Source organism: Rhodnius prolixus, unplaced genomic scaffold (assembly GCF_049639745.1).
Source record: "Rhodnius prolixus isolate KJV_2025 unplaced genomic scaffold, Rpr scaffold_3, whole genome shotgun sequence".
NCBI lineage: Eukaryota > Metazoa > Arthropoda > Insecta > Hemiptera > Reduviidae > Rhodnius > Rhodnius prolixus.
In genome coordinates this window covers 21,434,789-21,459,422 of record NW_027411603.1, presented here as the reverse complement: position 1 = coordinate 21,459,422, position 24,634 = coordinate 21,434,789, and the positions used below count along the sequence as shown (strand labels likewise).

The 24,634-nt window shown below is 31.9% G+C and overlaps 2 protein-coding genes across 4 annotated transcripts; both read right to left on the bottom strand.

The window, feature by feature from the left end:
* Positions 1-18: 18 nt before the first annotated feature.
* LOC141452810 (endoplasmic reticulum metallopeptidase 1-like) lies at positions 19-15,139 on the bottom strand. 3 transcript variants are annotated; one of them, XM_074125248.1, is made up of 16 exons: positions 14,949-15,139; positions 11,178-11,398; positions 10,951-11,094; positions 10,608-10,765; positions 9,248-9,375; positions 5,708-5,839; positions 5,515-5,635; positions 5,115-5,426; positions 4,773-4,993; positions 4,452-4,632; positions 2,892-3,076; positions 2,646-2,789; positions 2,343-2,521; positions 1,944-2,089; positions 1,688-1,857; positions 19-445 (listed from the first exon to the last, which is right to left on the bottom strand). In XM_074125248.1, the coding sequence occupies exons 1-16, from the start codon at positions 14,949-14,951 to the stop codon at positions 278-280; spliced, it is 2,613 nt and encodes an 870-aa protein (XP_073981349.1). In that variant the 5' UTR covers positions 14,952-15,139; the 3' UTR covers positions 19-277. The 3 variants fall into 3 exon arrangements, with proteins under 3 accessions (XP_073981349.1, XP_073981350.1, XP_073981351.1); XM_074125249.1 differs by having other exon boundaries at positions 1,944-2,065; XM_074125250.1 differs by lacking the exons at positions 4,452-4,632; positions 4,773-4,993.
* A 1,249-nt stretch (positions 15,140-16,388) lies between these two features.
* LOC141452811 (uncharacterized) lies at positions 16,389-22,900 on the bottom strand. The gene is made up of 10 exons (XM_074125252.1): positions 22,669-22,900; positions 22,238-22,399; positions 21,961-22,163; positions 21,576-21,640; positions 21,267-21,466; positions 20,007-20,083; positions 19,632-19,796; positions 19,226-19,548; positions 16,893-17,055; positions 16,389-16,810 (listed from the first exon to the last, which is right to left on the bottom strand). The coding sequence occupies exons 1-10, from the start codon at positions 22,743-22,745 to the stop codon at positions 16,686-16,688; spliced, it is 1,560 nt and encodes a 519-aa protein (XP_073981353.1). The 5' UTR covers positions 22,746-22,900; the 3' UTR covers positions 16,389-16,685.
* Between the last annotated feature and the right edge of the window lie 1,734 nt (positions 22,901-24,634).

Below are 24,634 nucleotides of genomic sequence, written 5' to 3'. Positions count from 1 at the left end.
AGCTTAGTCCCTTCCCCAATATCTTAGAATTTTTCCTCTTTTAGTTGTATAATTGTTATTTTCTTAACTCTAATCATTAAATTAACATATAAAAAATACTGTTTGTAAGTGGCAATGTGCTAAAAGAAGAGAAGAAATATCCAAACAAGTATCGCAAACTATAGAAAATTAATCAGTTATCAGCAAGTGCAGCTTACAAGAAATATAAACTTTTAACATTCAAATGCAACTTAGGCGTGAGCTTCGCAAAGCAATAAAAACTAAATTCAACTTTTGATTAAAATTTATAGGCTTTTAGAGTAGCTAATGAAGGCGTAACATGAACCCATGAGGGTAATGTAGCAATAAAGCTTTTAAGATTTTTTGACATAGCTCCATGCATGTGATGTCCTATACAGTCAATATGGATATAATCCTTTTTACTCTTATCAGTATCATCATTCAACTGAAAATAATAAAATAAAAATTAATACTAAAAATAATAATACTGTTTACCTATTACAATCTGAATGGCACCATTTATATGTGTTTCAATGACATTTAAACTTTTTCGTATCCAGTCTCGCAACTTCTTAATCGCAAAATCTGCTTAATTGAAAAGTGTTTTCTAAAAATTTGCCTAGGGGGGAATGTGATGTTTTAATATTATACTGTTTATTTTATTATATATTATTATATTTTGGCTATATGCAGAAGACGAATGATCCTGAAATTTGAAACTTAATACATATTTCGATTTAATCCATCTGGGAGACCTGACATCGAAGTGATCCAAAACCTTCAACAATAGCCATTGTACGGAGTGGACTTTTTTTTTTTTAATTTTTTGAGAAACTACCGACAGCACACAACTTTTTTTAAAAATCATGTAAAACTATTGTGGCCTAAAATTTTTACTTATCCAGGAAATTTCAATTATATACTCTTCTGGGAGAGAGTGATTCCTATTCTTCCTTTCCCTAAAGTAACTTTTTAAGTAAGATGTACTGTTCTGTGTATTTTACATTATAAGTTGGGAGGACAATGTCAAATTAAATTCCGACTAAAATAGAAAATTCCAAAACCTAAATACCACTTTACAGAATTAAGTTTTCATCTTTTTGAGAATTCATTGAAAATAATTTATCTCAACTAAAGTATGTTGATAAAAAATACCTTGAAGGAGCACAAAAAAACATTAAAAGTGGCTAAAAATGGTAAAAACGACGTAAATCTCAATTTCGATAAAATTCAGAATTAAAAGTATTTGAAAGAATGTAATGTGTAAAAGAATGAGCTTGAATATGGCCCGGAAAGTTAACCCAATTAGTTATTAATGAGTTAACAACTACTACTCGTATATTGATCGAATTTGTGAGATCGATGGCGAAATAGAAAAACACATTTTACCTAAAAAAGAATACTTCCAAGGGCGCCTAGAGGCTTTTGAAAAAGTACAGTTCTGTTCAAATGGGCTTCTAAAATAACCCGTATTCACTTCTCAGAAATATCCCATATTTATCCAAGTTGGGAAACCCAATTTAATATACATATATAAAATTTAACAAGGAAACATAGCTTGAAGTGACTAAAAATGCCGACTTAAGCTGTAGTAAGAAATTATTTGGATTTAGAAGCTACCATTAAATTTCACTGATGGTCGCACTTTTCTAAAGTAAACTCACAAACAATGAATTTTTATATTTACTTGAAATTTAAGGATAACATCCCACGAGGGTGTTTTAAGACCATGAACATGACGTATCGCATAGGAAGTGCCAGTAGAAGTAGTTTGTACCGGTGTAGGTGGCAGATCATCAATACTCCATGATATCATAGAATATTTTGTATGAATAATTAAAGTCATATGATCTGGTCCTGAAACAATAAAAGAGAATACAATACGATTTATTAATATGCAATAATTAAAAACCTTTCTTTTTCAATAATGTCAATAAACTTACCAAACATTTTTAAAGAAATGGTTCTCACATTATCCAATGAAACATTGTCTGATGTAACTTGAAGGCTTGTCAAATTATTTAGGCCATGTGGAGTACTTGGTAACCACCTGTCTACTTCAGCACTGTTTAGAAAAGGAAGAGGGGTCCTAAATTTAATCGTATTAAATAAGTTGAAATATTAATACACGCATCGCACTACAACGATTTATTAACTAATGATAAAAATATAATGAACAGTAAAAATGAGTGAACCTTATTAAAGTTTGTACTTTTTAAAGGAAGCGAATTGTGGGATACTTTTTTTTTAATCATTATAATTTGCATTCTAACATATTTATATATAAAAAATTATTATTATTTTAAAAATTAATATTTAAAAAAATATATAAAAAATCATACCTTTTCATAAATATTTTGGCAGATGCCCAAGGAAGTCCACAGTGTGGTACTTCATTTGTACAAAATGCTTTCACTTTTGGTAAAGATGCAATTTTAGGAAGAACTGAAGCACCACGTCTTTCCCAGAAATCGATAAACAATAAGGATTCGTTTGGGATTGTGCTGTTACGAGTCAAATCCTATAAATTTAGCATTAAAATAGTTACATTGATCAAATAAACTATTGTTGTAAAATGACCTATATATTTAGATATATTGATACATATTATTTCTTAAGGCAGATTTATTTCCTTAAACACTTACTGTAATTAAAATCCTTTGAGGAGTATATGGAGAAAACGGGAAGCTAATTTTACTAAAAACGAGAACAAATATGGATCCTACATGAAGTATCAATAAATATTTAGCCCACCTCTCAATTTTATTCACTTTAGCTATAAAAGAACACTGTACAAAAAAAATAAATACATATATCATCTAAAATTATGTTGTAATAAAATTGCAATAATTATTTTATAAAATTACAATGCATATGAAATAAAAACGTACTGCATATGAACAGGAGCAAAAAGTAATTAATGTTACAAATCCAGCAATCGGTAGATCAGGGTTTATCGTAGTACCAGCTCTGCCCGTAATTGGTAAGAAAAGTTTTAAACCTTGTATACCGTAGTATGTTACACACAGACTAGAGAAAAGAGATGAAATGAAGTAGATCACTCGGATTGTCAATGCTAAAAATTGCGAAATTCATTATTATTTCGTAAATAAAAAATTGTTTTACAAGTGCCTTAAATATAAATAAATAATACATTTTCGAGCCCTAGAGGAAAAAAACTGCCAACGTTAAAAAAGGTAGGTTTCTACCAAATAATCAACCTTTCTCCACTGCGCAATATAACTGCTATGTTTTTACCTCTTTCTTATATAATTATAAAGATCTCAGGCTCTTATGAAGGAAATATTTTGATCATGCTACTATATATATATATTTGGTTTTTGGTGTCTCACATTTTTAGATGAAACTGTTTTAAAAATTGGAACATTTACATTAGTTGTTGCCATGAATCTAATTCACCCATTTTTTCATTTTCAATTTTTATTTATACGTAGCTGTTAATACCTCTACACAAGAGGCACGATAGGTTCAGGAAGCATCTGCGCAGGGTGGGGCTTATTAGCTCGGAACCGTTGTGCAGGTTATGTCAGGAAGAGGAGGAGGAAACGGACTCTCACCTGTTGTTCGATTGCGTTGCAATCGAGCGTTTGCGCTATGAAACCTTTGGAACGCTGAGGCCGAAGGAGATAGTAGCGCAAAAAGAACTAGTAGGGAAAGTCCTCAACCTCTTTTGGAAGGGAGGGTTCGCTTACTAGAACTAAGAAGGGGCTGGCACAGTAAGTCTTTTGTGGCTGCGGTGCCGTGGGGCGAAGGTCCCGTCCCATCTAATATTCTGATTCTAATACCTCTTCTCTCACTAAAAATGTACAGTTATAGTTATGCGGAGAATTTCTGCCTTTTACGGAAATTAGGACCGATTTTTTTCAAAATTTCAAAAAATAAATTAAATTTTTTCCTGTCAGATTTACAAATGATAAATTTACAAAAACTTTTGAAACTGGTACAAAGTATGAACTTTTGGCGCATTTAATTTATGATAAATTCTGTTCACAGATAAAACACCAATCATGCGATATAAATGTATCAGTCAGGAGGTCCTGAGACCCATTATTTCCTCTCTTTCCAGTAAAGTTCAATTTCGAAAATTGAATGATCACGACAATATTTTGTAAGTAGTAAGTGGAATGAAAATATTAATGGAAAAAAGCTGAAGGTATTATAGTTTCCATTCAGGATCTCGTGGTAAGCTTCGCTTAGTACCGACCAATTTGATTAACAAGTTCTTCTTTATTAGGAATGGCAACAATTCTTAAGGGGACCACTAAAAAAAATATGCTGAAGTGAGATCAACATTGAGGGCCCTATTAATTGTGCTGCAACTGAAAAAAAAAAAAAATTGTAAAATATCTTCTCTAAAAAAATCTTCGTTTGTAACTATACTCTATTAACGAAAGTAAAAATATTATTAAAAATATGTGGTTTATATTTACGGTTTCTTTTGTTGTAAAACAGGGATAGTAAGATGAAGACAACTGATGGTAGAAGAACAAACGGTAGTAAGAGAAATGCAGACCTTATCTTAAAGAAGGTAAGCACCAATAAAATGATTGCCCAGAATGTTTGTGTAGGTAGGAATTGCAACAACGTATTTTCTGAGGTAAACTGGATTTTCTAAGTAGAAAAAAATAAATAAATAAATAAATATCTTATTTACTATTTACTTATTAACAGAGTGAGAGAGAATTAACTTTCCAAAATATTGATAATAAAATAAAAGGTTTTCATTTCTAACAGTAAACTATATAACTAACCTTTTTGAGGAGAAATAGGTCTGTTAAAGATGAAGATAAAGACATTAACAACACTGTGGGTAACACATATATAGGAACTAAAACAAAAGAATTCGTAAACCATGACAGAGAAGCGGTGTACGTGTCCAAGATTACAGCCAAAAGCAAGTTGTAAAACATAGATAAAGCAACTGTAATCAATAATGACAATGTTCGTATCGCTAAATCAACGAAGTCCTTCACTAAAAAAAGAAGAGAATATTTCTTAAAATTTATATGTTATTTCACCTAAAATTAAAACAGATGGTACACGAATGTCTTCCATCTGAGAGAGCAAAGTGTTTTGAGCAAAACTATACTCACTTTTCCGGGTTGGAAACCAAACCAGTAGGAAGCATATGGCTGACAAGAATATCGCAACACTGTTAATTAAAACTGCCGTACTCGTAGAATATGAGAAAAATATTATTCCCAATATATCAAAGTAGACTGAATTTTGATTGGGAACAAAATGTAATGTAGACAGTTTACTTTTGTTTCCAGTAAAAGTCAAAACCATAGACAAAACATTGTCGCCAGTGTGTTGTATAACACCAGGCAAATCAACAATGCTTACTAAATCATCTTTTGCCGTATGGTATACATAACCATCTCTGCAATGAGCGAAATCAAGCCCTGAAACAACCAACAAAAAAAAAAGAAGTAATTTTAAAATTTATTTGCAACCATAATATAAATTTTAATAAGGATTTGTATACAAAACCTGGAATATGGCCAAAATCTCTGAAAATCCTAAAATCAGTATCTGAAGGTATAATTCCACTTTGAAATAATTCTTCTCCAATAACATTACCAGAAGGATGTTTAACTGCTTCAGCGTAAGCCTTAAATTCCATTAGGTGAGCAACAATAATTGAAATTCAACGATGCTTCAAAAATAATAAAATTTGTATTACATCAACAACCCATGTACAGTTTGGCCCGGTTTGGAATAAAATTTCTCGTCCGCCAGCTCCACAACTTTCTAGATTGATGAATGCTTTTATTTCTTTCGCCCACTTGTGTTGGGTAATAAATCCGTGAGATGCCTAGTAATTAATACACATTAAATTAATTAAAAGAATGAATGAGTGAGCAAGGGCAATATCAAAGCTTTTATTTTGGTTTATTAATTAAGTACATTAAGAGTTACATTATTAAAGGCATTATTTTAGATTGAAGTAAAAATTCATTTTAATTCCTGAGGTAACTCAACGGGAAGAATATAATCAAGACATCTCTTCTCTTAAAAAGTACAACTCTAATAAGGTAGTGAGGTTGTGAAATTTTCTATTAAATATTTTATTACAAGACTTTTAAAGCGTAGAGAAATGATCCTTCGTACAGCACTGAATATAGCTTAGGTCTTCGTTGTATAGAGGTTGGCAATCATAATCCAATCGAAAAAAAACGAAGTGTGGCTATTAAATAACGAGACTGATGCTGTAAAACATTTTATTTTAAATTTATACATATTTAGTTATTATCACCTTCAAAATCCACCTCTCCCCTATCCCTACAACGTGGAAGGGCAAGCCGGGCGGTCATCATCTTCAACGTATTCTCGGCCATCTCAAAAAATCTCTCAAAAACTCCCGCACGTTTCCATAATTCATTCATCGCCATAAACTTCTTTTAATAAAAGATAAGTTTCAGTAGCGGTTTCACCAAGTTTCATGTGAAATTTCACGACAATTCGTTGCTCTACTACATGTGTAGTATTATGTTTTCGGCAAAACGAAACTAACACCTTTTACACAAACGACGATTCCGGTCAGACTGATTTCTCTACAAACACAGGAGGCGCTGCAATCGAAAGAGAAGGCTTTACGCTGTACAGCTGTCGGTCGTTAGGATTTGGCGCATGCATAGGTCTTCTGTAGCAGCATCAGTCTCGCTATTTGCTAGCCACACCTCGTATTGGGGCTCTAGAAATTTGTTAGGATTAACTAAAAGTTACTTTCAAGGTTCTAACTGTGTACCAGGATATTTTCTCATAATGTTAACTGATAAATTAAAAGAAGGACGATCACCAAATTGTGATTCCACAGTATTTGAGTATGATTACCACAATAATGGTAATGGCGAAGAATCCTTGTGAGTAGAACCTAGATATAAACAACGACCGCAAAATATCAATCAGGTAGACTAAACAAAATGGGTTCATGAAGCTAAATGTAAGTATCTTTTAATAATTAAAAAAAAACTGCCTATGTAAAAATTTTCTAGAAAAAATAGAAATAGTTAAAGAACTAAAGTATTTACTGCGAAACATTCAATAACAATCTTAAATTCTCATATTCAAAGATTCTCAGATTTACTATTAGAAAGATGACACACCACTAAAAATTAGTGCAAAATTTAATCCAAGAAAACACACATTCTTGTGATTCATTTCACTTAATATCAAGGATCAAAATGCAGTGATTGGGGGGGACTAATTTTCCAACCCAAGAATTGACACAAATATCCTGTGAAATTAATTTCTTATCAGGCCACCCAACATTTCTGAGCGATCTCAAGTCCAACCTAAACGAAGCACAAGAGGCGATATTCTCGGTAAGCGTCAAGCAACTAAACTTGTCAAATACATCTCAAAAGTAGACTCCTATACTTTATAACACGTCAATTATTTCAAACTAAGTAAATATCTGAAGGTTAACTTAATTAGAATCTACTTCGGATATTTACATGATATATTGTACAGGGTGTCCGGGCTAAGTTGTCCACCCGCTTTTTCTTATTGATGATGGAAAAAAAGTTCAAATCGTAACTTCCTTTATTTTTTGTGTAGTATCTAATGATATTATAAAAAACGAAATTCTGCTGATGATATGCAGGTTAGAGATACAAACTTTTTTTTTTTTAAATGGGAACCCCCTTTATAATGAATTCTAAAAGTTCTTTTTTTGTGTGAGAAAAACAGTTTTTGAATAATTAAAATTGCTTTTGTAGTTCCAAAGTTATGCATTTTTGAAAAAAAAAATTTTTTGTTTACCGCTGTCTTCTGGCATTTTATTAAAAAACAATAAATAATGATTATGGATAAAGCAAAAGGGTCTGTCCAAAGAGCAAAAACAAAAATGCAAAATGAATGTTTACACAAATGCTCTCTTGTTTACTGTTTTAGTTCCACAACTTGTAAACAATGCCTTGTTTATAAAATTACTTTCAGTCTACCTTAAACTTCTATTTGTTCCGGTAAGATGAACCGTCCATATTCTAAAAAAGAAAAAAAACTGATATGTACGACATTTTTTGTGGAATGCCGTCGTCAAGCTCAAACAGCTGCAAGGGTTTACCAGGAGAGATTTCCTTAACGAAGATACCTAAGGCGGAAAACGATTGCTCGTATTGCTACAATGTTCCGCTTGTTTGGTAGTGTCATTCGCCAAGGGCCAAGAAATAGGGTTAGGAATGTTCGTAATTTCGATACTGAGCTTGATGTATAACTCTAAGTGCAAGAGAATCCTAACACTTCAGTTCCAAATGCGACTACAGCTCTGGGAATTAGTAAAACTGTCTTGTGGGAAATACTCCGGCACTATCAAATGAAGCCATTTAGGTACCAGATTGTTCAGGGGTTTCGTGAAGGGGAACAAGAGCGCCGACTCACTTTTTTGGCTCATATGAGTGCATTGTCGGAGGATATTCCAGATTTTTTTTATCTTTTATTTTATGGGCCGACAAGGCAAAATTTACCGACAATGGTGTTTTTACTTAATAGGTGGAATTTTCGTTCGTGGGCTGACCAAAATTCCCATCTATCTTATCAGTCCCATCATCAAGTTGTTATAGGCATAAATGTATGGTGTGGATTGATTGACAATAAATTAATCGGCCCATACTTATATGAACAAAATCTTAATGGAAAGAATTCGTTTAAATTTTTTGTCAGAAACACTTCTTGAAGATTTACAAGAGAGCATTTGTCTAAACATTCATCTTGCATTTTTGTTTTTGCTCTTTGGACAGACTCTTTTGCTTTATCCATAATCATTATATATTGTTCTTAAATAAAATGCCAGCAGACAGCGGTAAAAAAAAAAAATAATAAATAAAATTCATAACTTGGGAACTACAAAAGCAATTTTAATTTTTCAAAAACTGTTTTTCTCACAAAAAAAAGTACTTTTAGAATTCATAATAAAAAATAGGGGTTCCCATTAAAAAAAAAAATGTGTATCTCTAACCTGCATATCATCAGCAGAATTTCGTTTTTTATAATATCATTAGATACTACACAAAAAATAAAGGAAGTTACGATTTGAACTTTTTTTCTATCATCAATAAGAAAAAGGGGGTGGACAGCTTAGCCCGGACACCCTGTACATGTATACATACACATCAAACTGAAGTTGCCCGCAAAATAGTGCATATTATCGACGAGACCTGTGAGAAAAAAAAAAGAAGATAAAATTTGACATATTTACGTTAGTGTGAAGTTTAATATTTACTAGTAATGGATTTTCTTCAGCGCCGTTGAATAAAAAGATTATGCCATACTCGAGAGAATTCTTTGAAGATGATATAACCCTCAGGACTTCTAACATAACAGCGCAGTTAAGTCCATCATCACTTGCTCCTAAAATATTACAAACATTTTTCTTATTCCGTAAGTTTTACAAATTAAATTAAAAATTGTACTGAGTTTATTAAGTAGTTCAACATTAATATCCAATTTTTTAAAAATCATGCATTTCTCTAAGATATGTACTCTCATACAAATTTTAATTTTTTTGTAACGTGTGAAACTATTGGCTTATTGTGTAAGTAAACCACTACAAGCTCATTGTTTGACTAATAGAAGTAGTCCAAAAACTAACTTTGATATTCTTAATATTTTGTGAATCTTGCACATATTCCCCATGTGAAGCCATTAAAACGGGGTTCGTGATTTTCGCAGTAGGTCCCACTCGGAGGGGGAGGCAAAATTTACTAAGCCAATTGAAGGAAAGGAGACTGCTACTATATCAACAGGTTGGTCACGATGCAGTAGTATGTAGTAGATATAGTAGTAAAATGGTAATAATTGATAATGGTGAGATTTAAGAATGTTCAAAGAAAAAAAAAAGTCTGTTGTTAAACCAACTTTACTTGATTTGGATTAAGATGCTAATGACATGAGAAGACCGAACCTAAAGTTTGTAAAATTTCCTTTAGGATGCTGAGTAGAAGAGTAAAAAAAAATAGAAGATAAATAAGTAAAAAGCAAACGAACACAATGAAGTCCAAAAAGAAGAGAGAAAATTTAAAAAAAAATCGTTTCATTAAGTCAAGTGAAAAGAATCCCAGAAAAAGATTAGTGGGAAATGCAATGAAATGGGAATCACAGTCCGAAAAGAGACAGGACCAAAATATAACTGAAAGAGCGTTGCGATGATGACATTTGCTAATGGAGAGGGGATATCAACATTAAGAAAGATAAATAGTGTTAGTATGAATATTGTGTAGGCAGCACAATATACATTTTTTTTATATATAATTTTTAGAATAGAAGTATCTGTGTTATTATTAGAAATTATTTTAGATGAATTATATTCATTTACGCACACTTAATTTTTTTTCTCAATGGTTTCTCAATAGATTTTTACAGATTTTTAGATATAGTATTTTTTTAAAAATAAAATTGTCGCGTACAAGTCTAACTTTTGGATTTATTTAAAAATTGGAAGATCCTATTTTCATTTTTTTTGGGGGGGCTAAAGTAATCTCAAATATGATGATAATAAATAAATAAATAAATAAAAATACTACAATTTGACTATAAGAAAGGTTCATTAAACTTAAATTAAAACAATTAGAACTATGACAAACCAGGACTGGTAGGGACCGTATCGAAATGACAATTAATTAGAAGACTAGTTTTGTTTGCTGGTCCAAGTCTCACAATGATGTTCTGCAAATTATTATAATGAAGACCAATAGCACCAATAGAGAAAGACCCAGATACTAGCTGCAAGTCCACATCTAGTCTGTAACAAAAATAATAACTTTAATTTTTGTAATTTGTATTATTAAATTACTGACTACAGCAAAAAACTTTCTCCTGCTTTATTCGTCTTTTTTAATTCAATCTGTAACTACACATTTTAATTATTATTTAATAACATATTTTAAAACAAAAATTCACGTGATTAAATTTTTATTTTTAACTTACTTATGAAATGCTGTTTCTTTTATATTTGATACAATCTTCATAATGTATTCTATGGCTAGGACTTCATTTTCGTCGCTTCCTGTAACTTTTGGGCCAATATTAACGAGTCCTTCAAGATCACGGATTGCTCTTTCAGCAACAAAACTAAAATAATTTTTCCCGATGAAATAATGCTGCTTTGGAATTTGTGAATTTTAATGCATTATTCTCCTATTATTGTACATTACCCATTCTGTTTATTTTGGTTTGGAGAAGGCATGCGATCATTGAAATAAGAAGCTGTATAGAATATTATCAATCCAAAACATATCAAAAATACTGAATAAAGTACGGGTGATACAGCTTGCTTTGGCCGTATGATTCGTCGATTGTAAGGCTCTTCAGCTTCTTCCTCAGTGTAAGTCGGAAGTGAACTAATTTCTTTAGCTCTTCTTCGCACTGAGCTGGACTACAAAATAAAAACAGAAGTTTGAAGTGATTATATGCTGATGGTTAGTCTGAATAAAGATATAAACGACATAAATAATTATAAATCAATTTTGCGACAAATTAAAGTTAATTGATATTGTAAAAAAATAATTTGCCCTTAGACAAGTACTAGGTTATCACGATTGGATTTATTCTTTCCTCGGAATTTATTTTAGTTTCCACCACAAATATTAAATATCAAATTTTGTTCCCATGGCTGCGCGGAAGAGGGCAGATGAAAATCTGCTGATTAGAATGTGCATAAAACTGACTTCTAGTTAAAATGAAAGAGCTTCATTGTGCCAGGATGAAGTCCAAGAAAATCCTGGAGATCCAGCTGGACTCTTTGATATGGTCAAAGCAAATCAAATTGTAAGAGAAGAAGAGCAATCAAAATTGGTGATAAGCATGGCTTCAACTACGAGGGTCGTTTGAAAAGTTTGAAAATAAAAACTACTTAATTTTTTGGGGTAAACCTTTTTTATTTTTCAACATAGTCTCCTTTTAGGCTTATACCCTTCGTCCAACGCTGCTCTAGTTTGTTGATCCCTTCCGAATAATAGGATTTGTCCATCTGAAAAATAGCCATTCGTTTCTGCAATCACCTCCTCGTTTGAATAAAATCTTTTTCCCGCCAGCCATTTCTTCATATTGGGGAACAAATAGTAGTCCGAGGGAGCCAAGTCTGGAGAATAGGGGGGATGTGAAACGAGTTGGAACCCTATTTCCATTAATTTTGCGACCACAACTGCTGATGTGTGAGCTGGTGCGTTGTCGTGATAGAAAAGGACTTTTTTGTGGGCCAATCGTGGGCGTTTTTCTTGCAGCTCGGTTTTCAAACGGTCCAATAACGATGAATAATATGCACCTGTAATAGTTTTACCCTTTTCCAGATAGTCGATGAGGATTATTCCTTGCGAATCCCAAAAGACAGTCGCCATAATCTTTCCGGCCGAAGGAACGGTCTTCGCTTTTTTTGGCGCAGATTCCCCCTTGGTAACATATTGTTCAGATTGTTTTTTGGTCTCAGGAGTGTAGTGATGTATCCATGTTTCATCCACAGTGACGAAACGACGCTTAAAGTCATGCGGATTCTTCTGGAACAGCTGCAAACCGTCCTTGCAACACTTCACACGATTTCGTTTTTGGTCAAGCGTGAGAAAATCACTCGACTTCCTCGATTCAAACGAATGCCAAACACAAATAGACCGATCTGGCTGAAACTTGGTGTGTGTTCTTCCAAGAGATGCTACTAACTAAACATAACCTCGATACGCGCCAGTAGTGCTATCTCTTTGACTTTGCACGGACTTTTCAAACGACCCTCGTAATTGATGAAGTGTCGGGATGTCTCCAACATTATCTAGAAAACATATATTTGCTTTCAAATAACTGTTTAAAAAAATTGGAGTAAAAAAAACCGCTTGGGCGATAACTGGAAGAATGAATCCAACTTCCCCGAGTAATGGAATAGTTCAAGGATTCCTTCTTTTAAAATACGAGTCTAGAAAATAAATTTGGTGAAGTTTTGGATGAGAAACAAACGATGTGACAGTATTTTACACTACAATTCGCTAAGAAGCTCTCACAAATACTTACAAGAATAATGCCACCAAGTGCTAAGCAAGGTCACATCTTTTTTTGCCAAGCTCTGATATCTATCATATTCAACAATCTTGTTAACATTAACATTGACATTAACAAGCTAAGATGGTTTCTGGCTTGTATTATGAGCTGAGGTTGGCAGCTGTCTAATAAATTGATTAGCACCCGGAGCCAGGCAGATCATCTTAGCTCAGACCCAGGAGTTGATTTTCATTCTAGACTTGGTCTACTGCAGTTATTGTTTCCTTTGGGGCAACTATATGGACCAAGAAGGCTTTGGATAACCTAAGGTTTCCCTTCCTCTTATGAATAATCACATTAGTCATCACTGGATCAGCAATAGATCTGACAGAGTACTATTATTACCTATCACATAGAACATGAGACGAAGAGAAGGCAATGAGAAAATATAGGTGTTCCCACGTACAAGAATTTACCAATTTCAAACGGTGAAAGATCTGAAATCCCTAAAAATGCAAAGCACTGCTGCTACTAAGGCAATAGGGTCCTTTTATTAGAAGGCGGCATCAAAATAGCTAATTTACCAATTGTAGGCGTTGGATAAAAAAAAGTATCAAATCAAAGCAACATGCTATTTATTTTTAACTTTGTATAAAAAGATAATGTTCGGGCAATTTTCAGTTTTATAGAATATTCTATAATAAATAACATGTTAAAAAATTAAATTTATCTACTTTCTTTTTATTGCCAAAGTTCTTATAGCAAGGAATTGACACAGGCATAAATACATCACTCAGAAAGCCAGCAAAATTTATAATGAAGTAAAAGAATTAACAATGTTAGAATATTACTTTCTAACTGGCACATCAAAATCATATAGATAACAGGCTATTTCCTTGATGAAACAAAGGTAAAATAATCATCAGACTTCTGAGGTCATTGGCTCACGGAGCTTTTATCAATGCACTGCCAACCTCCGGACAGTGTTCTCCCGTTAAAGGCAGAAAATCTAAGAGCCGGCAACTGGATTCGAACCCAGAATCTCCAAAATCTAATTATAAACTTCTATTTAAAATAAAAATTAAAAAAAATGGAAATAAATACATCCAATTTAGCGTAATCCATGAATAATTTTACTAACCATCGGTTGGATATTTTTAAAGCCTCAGTTACAAAATAATATAAATGATCTAGTTTTTTAAATGAGAATCGTTATCAGGGAGAAGTTGCTGTAAAGATTCTTGATTGAAAAATTAATTTGAATATATTGGGCAATATATTTCTTTCTGGGAACATGAAACATTAGAAATGTCAACAACAAAAAAATGAGAAATGTTATAAGGCGAATTAAAGTAGCATAAATTACAATTACATCAATCAGGAAATTCGTACATATCATTTTTTAAAAAAATCCCTACGAATCAGTAATAATTTATTTTTATTTTTGTTATCCGGTATATTGTCTATTACTACAACTCATCGGTTTTAAACTGACAGCATTTGGTACAAGGAAAACAAAAACTCAGGTGACTGTTCAATTGTTAAATAAATATTTGTTAACAGTTTGCAGGCAACAAAATGTAGTGTGAACTATGTAGTGTTTAGTAGAACAAGAGGAAGCGATCCTTCGATGCGACAAATCTGATGACATTTTTTCCCCCATATTTTTCATGTAAGTTATAAGAGTACGATTCAGAATGAGGTGTTAATTATTAGTATTTATCTTTGAATAAAAGCTCAAATTAAACTAAAAAACCAGGGAAGGAATCATTGCAGGCCAACATATAGAAATGACTCAACAGTTAATCTAATAGTCAATTATATTGAATATTTCGAATTTGAAAGATTTTATTTTGACATACTTATGTCAAAATGTTTAAAAAAATTTATTTTTGAAAATGTTTTCTTTTAATGTTACATTCTTTTTTAAATAAAATCCGAAATATAGAGAGAAGAGTACTTACCATTATCAAATTCTATAAAAAAAATACTATTAAATTAAATTATTAGCACCTATGATAATCAATATAACTACTAATAGGTTTTGGCTTATAATTTTACCGTTGAGTTCTCTGAATACACTAATCCTTATAACTGTTTTTTAAAATAATTCTGGTTAAGCTCAGAAGTGATCGGAGGGTTATTTTTATCATAGTTGGTTAAAAAAACATGATATAACTCGATACTAAAAATCGAAAACTAAGTTAAACATAGTTAAATCGATTACCACAACCTATTTTATGTTAAATGGGAAGGGGCACAAATCTTAGAGGAGGATAGAAGCTCAACTTCAAAATACTATTTATTTCATAGAAATGACATTAAAAATTTAAAGAAATGATATATCTTTATTTTTTCTTCTTTCTAAGCAGCATGAGAGAACTACTTACTTTATGGCCACATCTTATACATCCAGCAATTACTTCATAGTTTGTATGTTCCCTAGAGTTTTAGTACCATTTTGCACGTAATGTTCATGCGAGCAAGGTGCAACTAACTTATTTAAAAAAGAGCAGAACAACCTAGAGCGCAGAACGAGGTTGTATGGATTAATACATTTATCATTGGGTAAGTTTAAGTTTAGTTTGTAGGAGTGTGTCATGAATGTCTTGCACTTTTTTTTTGTATTATCTGGGCAAAGTTCTACATTTGCATCCAATTCTTTAAGTATGTTCAAATAATGTTTTAAAGTCAATACATCCTCTTTTAATCGCTTAAGGAAATTCTCAGGAACAAGGTTACGTATTACATTTGTTACTGACGACCTGACAGACTAGAATGCAGAGGTAAATAGGACGTTTTGCTTAGTGGATAAAAATTATTCTTGGATTGCTTAGTTTGCTTTTTTTCTTCTTGTTTTTTGGCCTCTTGTACTTAGCAAATCAGCCATTTAAATGTTGGTTGTTCGAACACATACCTTTGAGTGTTAATAGAACCAAAATCTCAATGAAGTATAAAATTAATGATTACATTCTTATAAATGTTAACGCTGTTATTTTCTTTACATTTATTTGTTGTTTGCTTAGTTTGTTGATTCCTCAATTGTTCATTATCTAAATTAAGTGCAATATAAATTCTTTCTGAGAACTTAATTATAAATTTTTACTTTTTAATTAAAAAACAAAGTAAACTCTGACTAAGCCAAAAATTTGCATTATATATATATATAATTATATATGTATATTATATATATAATTTTTTTAAATGAAAATATAAGTGCAATTATGCATTACAAAAATAATAAAATAAATATCTCATTTCATGCTTCCAGACGATTTGAAACGATGTAGTTATTTAAAACACCCATCAAATATTTAAAAGATGACTGAAATTTATGAAAAAAATTACGTCTGCCATATGCAACTTCTTTCTTTTAATTTTCTGCTTTTAAAAAAAGTTAAAAGTTGTATTCATTAATACATGTATTTTAAAAATAAAATTTATCTTAATCACAGTTCTTAAAATTTATGGTTTAAAAAACACAGTTTCTAGGTAGCAATGCAATTATTGCTTTCTAATTTGTAATTAAATTACTCATTCGAGATTATTTCATTACTCCAGTGATAAAATAAATCTAAATCTAAATTCTAAAGTATATCAACTTCATAATGTAAATAGTATATCTATCAGCCTAATGATATCGTGCAATTTTCAACTTGATCAGTAGCAGTCTTTTCAGATTGTCAGTCAACATTATAAAATTAAAATTTTAAATCATCAATTTTAATTTGTCGTTCATGATCTGCCAAATATATCTGCATGGCACGGTGTAATAATAACACACCAAGTCGCTTTTTCTCCTTCATTCCCCAATACTTGATTTTTCCTGAAAAAAAATAAAATAAAAATAAATTTCTTTTATCTGTCGTTCAAAAAAAAGGAAAATTTTATGATACGTATATAATTACCAGAATAATCTCCTGCTTGGAGATTCGTAAGTTGTTTGTATCCTTGAAGCGCGTCTATCATAGCTGCTTCTCTATTAAAAGCCTCTGCTTCTGTGAGATTGTGAAATGCTTGTACACAGACAATCCCTTTACCAACGGTCCAGATATATCTAATGCGAGCAATCTAAATTACAGAATAAATGTTTATTTCAGAATTACGTGCAATAGTATTAAATTAAAAAAAATAATAATAATCTTCAAATCGAAAGTGACGATATCTGACAACTTCGAGAAGACATAAGAGAAAAATGTACTTCCGTATCCTGTCGACCTTACAGAGAGATCGAAGATAGATCTTGTGAAAGTAGGAACCCCTGTTCGAGTTAGATGATTATAGAAAGATAAAAAAAAATCGTTTTTATCTTCTGAGGAGCAACATCTGCCTTTAATATGTCTTTCGAACAGCCTAACTTGGAAACTCAATAACTCATGCAGGATGGTTTCAGAAACATGCAATGATCTTCTTCTTAAGCAATAAGATAATCGTTCAATATTACCTTCAGTAATGGATGAAGAATTTTTTTTTTAAATTCACTTTGAATGTTCAACGAGTATTTGCAGAAATTCGTTAACTACAAAACGCTATGAAATTTGAGTAAACTCATTTAAAAAAATAAATAATTATAGAATATAATGAACTTTATAAAAAAAAAAATGACCGCTTTTCTAACCAAGATATTTGGATAATATATGACTAAAACCCATCACGCCTTCTGATGATACTATAATGCGATTTTCTATTATGCTGTAGGCACGATAGAATGTTATATGTGCAATTATGAACTATTTTAGAAAATTTAAAAAAAACTCTTATGATGTTTCATAAATAGAAATAACACTGCAGATGAATCTATCGGCATTGTGTTGAATCGAACAGGAACATGCTTACATCAGTGTACCAGCCAACGATGGTTTTAAAAACTTCATAGTGGTAAAAAGTCAGTAGAAAATATTCAAAGCGCCTATGATGTGAATTTGAAAAGTAAATCCGACAAATTTCTAAAGACGTCAGTTGCTTTGCTAAGGGAAGATAAAGAAAATGTGGAAAACCTGCGTGAAGTGAGTCCTCAACAGGCTGCTAACTTTTTTGTAACGATTTTACTAAGTCAAAACCTAACTGAAATTATTAAAAGGATTTTTGGCATCCACACATTTTTCATCCTAATTTCAAATACCGTAACTCTGAATTACAGACTATTTTATTGTGAATTTTATAGTGAATATCTTTCGTAGTGTCTTCACGAGAGACCGCTGTATTATAAAACTTAACCCTCTGGTTCAAGAAAATTCCATTCTAAGCCATTTAGCGCCAATATAATTTGTTGTTCTCTTGATATTTGCAAGTAATATCTTCATAAAGTGTGTAAAACTACTCTCCATTTTGTTCTTACCCTGCCATTTCCAAGAAGATATGGGACACTAATGTGTAGATTTCCGAAGGACGTAATATTGCTTTACTATCTAAGATATTACTTTTGGGTGTATGTAATAATTATAATTTTTATAAGAATTTCATTTCATGAGCAGTAACAAAAAAAAAGTAATTAAAAAATGTGTTCTTTAGGAACATCCCTAATAATACCTTATTTTCATTGATGCCTAATATGTTATATGATAAAGCATGACGCCCTTAGATAAAACTTTACTTGCTGGTAGAAGATAGTATTGACCAAAGAAAATACCTAAATTACGTAAGTGGTAAAACAGAAGGTGAATGACCACAGTGGTTATAAACTCTTGGACTTCTGTCAATGTCAAATTATGTCATCTTAAGAAACTAATAAGATAACTATATATATTTATATATTGCCAACTCTGATTGTAAAATTTAAGAAAATAGTCAATTTGAACCAACGGAGTTCATTTTATAAAGTTCCACTAGTAGTGAATATGCTTTCTATGCTAATTAGAAGCAAATTATAGAAGCGAAATAAAATTATATCTTATCTCCAATCCAGAGATAACCGTAAAGGCTTGGTGTCATGAGAAGAGAAACTATCTTTGTGTCGATCGAAATGTTTCTCTAAAGAATGAGAGAGAAGAATACCACTGCTCATAAGACATTTCCACAATCACCAGCATAATGGAGAGTACTTCGAACTAAAGGACCCAAAAGAAAGGCTTTTGGGACGTGAGATTAAATATTGTGTCCCTTAATTTAAATAAATCTTTAAAATAAACTAAAAAACATACACATATATTTTAAAGAAAGTAAATAATAGCTAGAAATTAAAGAAAACATGCACTGATATATACATGCAAAGTACTCTTTGATATTTTAATGCATTTTAAACCTTTTCCGAAATTTGACTCCCAGAAGCTTTCATAGCATCGTACAGATGTGCCATCGGTCTAGAATTTTTGCCTTTGCCTACATAAAATATTGCTTTAATAAAGGTTGCCCAACCTTCCCATTGATTTAGATTATGTATTCGCGCTGGTAGATTGCAGGTGATCAAAGGATCTAACAGTATGTATGTAAAGAAACACCTCTCTCTGCTACCACGACCTGGTTGATCCACGCTACACTGGGTCATTTCATCAAGAAGTGGTAACCATTTGACTAGGAGATCGGGTAAACGAGGACCAAAGGTACTAGACAATACTTCATTAAATCCTGTGAAATATTAATGAAGGAATTACAATTTTTTAGCTTGAAGTATAGCATGTAAGAAGATTTCAAACTAAAAAGCGTTCTACCATCCGAATTAGGTTTAAGAAGATTAGCTATCTTTGGATCCTTTATTATTCTTTTAAGTTGTCGAATATATAATCTCTTTGTACTCTTCACTACCGGACCACAGAATATATTCCACCTCTTTAATTCACCTCGAACATAATCGGTTGCCCAAGACTTCACCGAACCTGTTAACCAAATTGCAAAATTAATCAAGAGCTAAAAGATAAAACTATATTCATGTTTTTTTTAAAAAAAATTCACTTTCTAATCTAATAATGGGAAGTATTAAAACATCCTGAATAGTGTTTTCCTAAACACCGAAGCATGGTGTATTTTAAATTATCTTCATTTGTAAATAATGCAAATTATTAAAATGCGCTAAAAGTTCTATTTACCTTCACTTTTCACACTTGGTATACTTAGTGTGCTACTGCACCTAGTCAGCGTTGAAGAGCTTGAAGTATCTTTGTTCCTGAAAATTATTACTTTGTTAATAGAGGAATAAGTCTTAAATCACCTACCAAACCAGAAGCAAAAAATAATGCTACGGATCAAGCGTAAATTATTAAATTTAATTAATAAAAACTTAATGTAATTCGACTTGAGAAGCAAATATGCTACGTGCTATCTAAATATTCCATTAAATTCCTAAGTAGAAATTTAATTACTTAGTAGCATTAAAGTACTTAGTAAATGTAAAACAAAAAACAAAATTTTGGGGGACAAAATTTAGACAGGAATGAACTAACTATTGAACAAGGTAGCAAGGTATTGCAATTAATCAACGAGCTAATTATTGTAAACTGAGTAAAACGGCTAAGTAACAAAAAAAAAATAAAAAAATTTACTTTGTAATTATTTTTTTAATTACGGAGAATTTACTTAATGTTCTAAAATTAATCTACTTGGAAATTAGTCTTAAATAAAAGTTAGAGCCTTCAAGATATATTTAGTAAAAGTAAAGTAATTGCCTATTTTTTCAGGCGGGCTTTACGTCCAACTACCAATTAGGTGTCGTGGACGGAGGCGACTAGCTAACGCACTTTCCTGTAAATTTCTTTTATTAACCATTAAATAAAATCCAAGCCCTAAGACCGGGAATCAAACCAAGTACCCACGATACATATTAGCTTTACAGGTCTCGCCTCTAACCGCTCGGCTACCGTGTTGCCTCAAGCTATATTTATAGTTAAAGAAATCACCAGAAGCTTTCCTTGAAAAAATTGCGGAAAACTGAAAAATTCCACTTGTTGTCTCACACATAACTTCATATTTGAGAGTTTTAGCAACAATAAATCTTATTTAAAATTATGTAAAAAGAGTTAGGGCCAAAAATTGGATTAAAATGACTAGATAAAGGAGCCCTGCTCACAAGCACTGCAAATCAATTTTCCTAGAAAATTTTTTAAAACTGAAGTTCAAACTGATCTTCTAGTAAGCAATAGATAAAGAAAACAAAAGTACCTTCTTTTGCGAGTAGAGAAAATAATACGGTCACCTCTTCTTTCAGAGGTTGTAAAAGATTTTTAACCTTTTATAATTATAAAATTTTATAATTATTTTTACAATTTCAGGTTGATTATTTTCGCAAGATCAAGGGCTAAAATCTTTTCCCACTATCTGTATGTTCTGACTAAATTAAGAATAAAAATTACCTGAATCTTATCAGATCAGATGTGTCGCTAAATCTTCTTTGAACAGATGGAACGCTAGCTATCGAATTGGATAATAAACTCTTGGTATTTGGTATATAAATCTCTATGAAGTTAAGATCGCTGTCGAAGTCTGAGTAGGGAACCTGTTCTAAATCAGAAGAAAAAGTGCTGCTTTTTGGAACTTTAACAGCATCTTTCCACTAGATTTAAAATAATCATAATCAATTTACAATAATAATAGGAAAGAAATAGGATATTCCAGCTTTTGTAAAAATGACATTTTCTGTTGAAAACAACATGAGTTCTCACCCATTTTTCATAAGATACTTCTTTCGGTGGGCATTCTTCATTGGCAACTGTTTTTTCATCAGACTCTGAATCAATTAGAAATTTTAAAATTAAAATAATAATCATAAAAATGACGGAACGGTCAGTGATTGGCTAAGCTTGTAGAAGGGAGTTTATTGGAAGAGAAGCACACTGCGTAAGAAGTTTTGGCCTCATCATCAATAGCTTTCACTATTTGTGAATCAAAACCGACATGTAATTAATTAAATAAAATAGAAGTAAAGTAAAAAAGAAAAAAGCAAATATTTCAATAGTTTAGTTGGACGCGAAGAAACATTACATAAACTTTATAATTTTTAATTAATAATTAAATAATTTTTAAATTAATCAACAAATATTAAATTACCATAACATTTTTGAGGCAACCATTTATGCAGTACGAATCTAGAATATAAATGCTCTTGCTTATTGGCCAAAGCCAAATCTAGAGCATTATTACCATCAACATCTTTTATCAAAGGATCTCCTCCATATTTTAATAGAAGGCCAGCAACTTTTCTGCGTCCCCACCAAGCAGCTATGTGCATGGGGGTATTGCCTTCAGCATTCCTATGAAAATCATGAAGTTACCAACTTGGAATAAACAAAATAAAAAAATAAATGAACTTTTATAACTATTTTACTTGATATTTGGGTCTCCTCCATGTTTCAAACAAAGATAAGTCGCCTGATACGCAAACTCCTCAGAGCCTGCTCCAACGGCACAATGCATTGGACAAAGATCCAGATCTTCGAGATATCCGTTGGGATTGGCATTTTTTACAGCAAGCAGATATTCGACATTCCTGTAATAGATATGGTTTTCGTAGGCCGATTTATTTACTTAATTAATGAATTATTACAAAGAATAAATTTTATCACTTTTGCCTTTTACTTCCTCTAAATATTTTTTAAAACTTGTACTGCCAAGTGCACTTAGAAATTATTTTAAGGTTATAAGGTATAATAATTAGGTATTATCTGAGTAAAAATATTGTTTGTGTTTAGATAATAGATTATAAATTCTGCATAATAATTACATTAAAGAAAACAAAGTGAATGCATAAGATAGTACCTCAAATTTTCATCATCCAAGGAGTCAAAGAGAACATAACTAAGATAGTTTCTACGAACTTTCTTCTCAAAAGACATTTTATAAAAATGCAAATAAAGAAAGTACTTTATATTAAATATAAAAATAAACCTTTCATGTCTATGTACTAATTAAATTTAAATTTCACTGCCAATAGTAACGGTTAACTCTGCTGGCGGCTGAAAGCTTGTTTGGAGGAAGGTTATTCCTATCGAAAATAATGGTACAATTTGGTGAGTCAGATTGAAAATAATCGAAATTTACAAGTATGCATATAAATAAATTTTTTTACTTAGAAATAAAAATAATCAATAATAAATTTTCCCGAGAAATTTACGTAAATCTCATTTCTAATTAAACGTAATAATGTCGCGATACATAAATTCGATATAGAATTAACGCAAAAAAGGGATCTCACGGAATTTTTCTTCAAGAAATTCATTAGTATCTTAGTTCACATAACAAAACGACGTACTAAACGGCGATGGTTGTTTTTTTTTTTTTTTTTTTTTTTTGTCCGGCGCATCAACTGCGAGGTTATTAGCGCCTTAAGGCTGGAAACTTAGTGGAGCGGCGAGCAAAGCGGCGATGATAGCGAAGAGCGAAGCGGCAAAAACAAAAACTAGAAATAGATAGAGTTGCTCTATCTATTTCTAGTTTTTGTTTTTGCCGCTTTGCTCTTCGCTATCATCGCCGCTTTGCCCGCCGCTCCACTATGTTTCCAGCCTAAGGCGATGGTTGTTGTTTTCAAAACTGTAGAAACCAATAAACGGCCTTTTTTAAAATGTATTGTGTGGTAAGTAGCCCTATTCGTTTATGTTCCCAGAAATAATGAAGAAAAATAAAAATCCTTAGAGAAATAAGAGCCCAGAACAGGAAGGGAGGGAAGTGGATAGTGGACTATCAAGCACAACGGGTGCCTATCCTGATGCAAACATTAAGTCAGAGTTAGGCTGGAAACATAGTGGAGCGGCGAGCAAAGCGGCGATGATAGCGAAGAGCAAAGCGGCAAAAACAAAAACTAGAAATAGATAGAGTTACTCTATCTTCGCTTTGCTCGCCACTATGCGCGGTCCCATATGGTAACTTGTGTTTGATTTCGCCGCTTCGCTCTTCGCTATCATCGCCGCTTTGCTCGCCGCTCCACTATGTTTCCAGCCTTAGAATAGCGGGAGTCATTAATCGACCCAGAGTCACAGAGGTCCTACTTAGGCAAGCTTAGTAAAATAAAAAAGAAAAACTTTTGGTTGTTCCGGGCAACATTTGTCTAGTTATTTTAGAGAATGACTTTTGATTGTTCCCGGCAACATTTGTCTAGTTATTTTGATTTGTGTTTAATATTTTATTGAGTTGCTTTTTGCTCCTCAAGGTTGGAGTATTTTGTGAATTATACGATTATTTAGTTAAAATTAATATTTTTCACATAATTGTATAAGAGTTTAAAAGCATATGACTGATGCAGACGATTCTTTTTTTAGTTGTAAAGAAATATTAAAGTGAACATAATATATTTTATACCTCTACGCTTTGTAATTTGTATTTTAATCTATTCCCTAGAAAAGTAAATTACGTTCATCTAATTCACATTGAGCGTCGTTTCACAATACTGCGTATTTATTTGAAGAAAGTGAAAGATATTAATATAACGTTACCTGGTAAGATGTTATTAATTATAAATGTCCAGTGAAAGTAGCTGCTTTCAAGCAAGAAATTAGAAAGCCCACACCCGGATCACCTGTAAGAGGCTGCCAGAGAAGAAAACGCTGGTTTCGAGCGACCATTAGGCAGCTATTGTACTTATAATTCTTCTGTACCATTGCAGTCATATTACCCATAGTAGTCACCATTGTAGTCAGTAACATGAAAAGACAAGGTAACAAAAATCAGTATCAAGGATATTCGCGTAACTTTTGCCACAGTAGTTCACCCAATAGTGGATGAAATCATA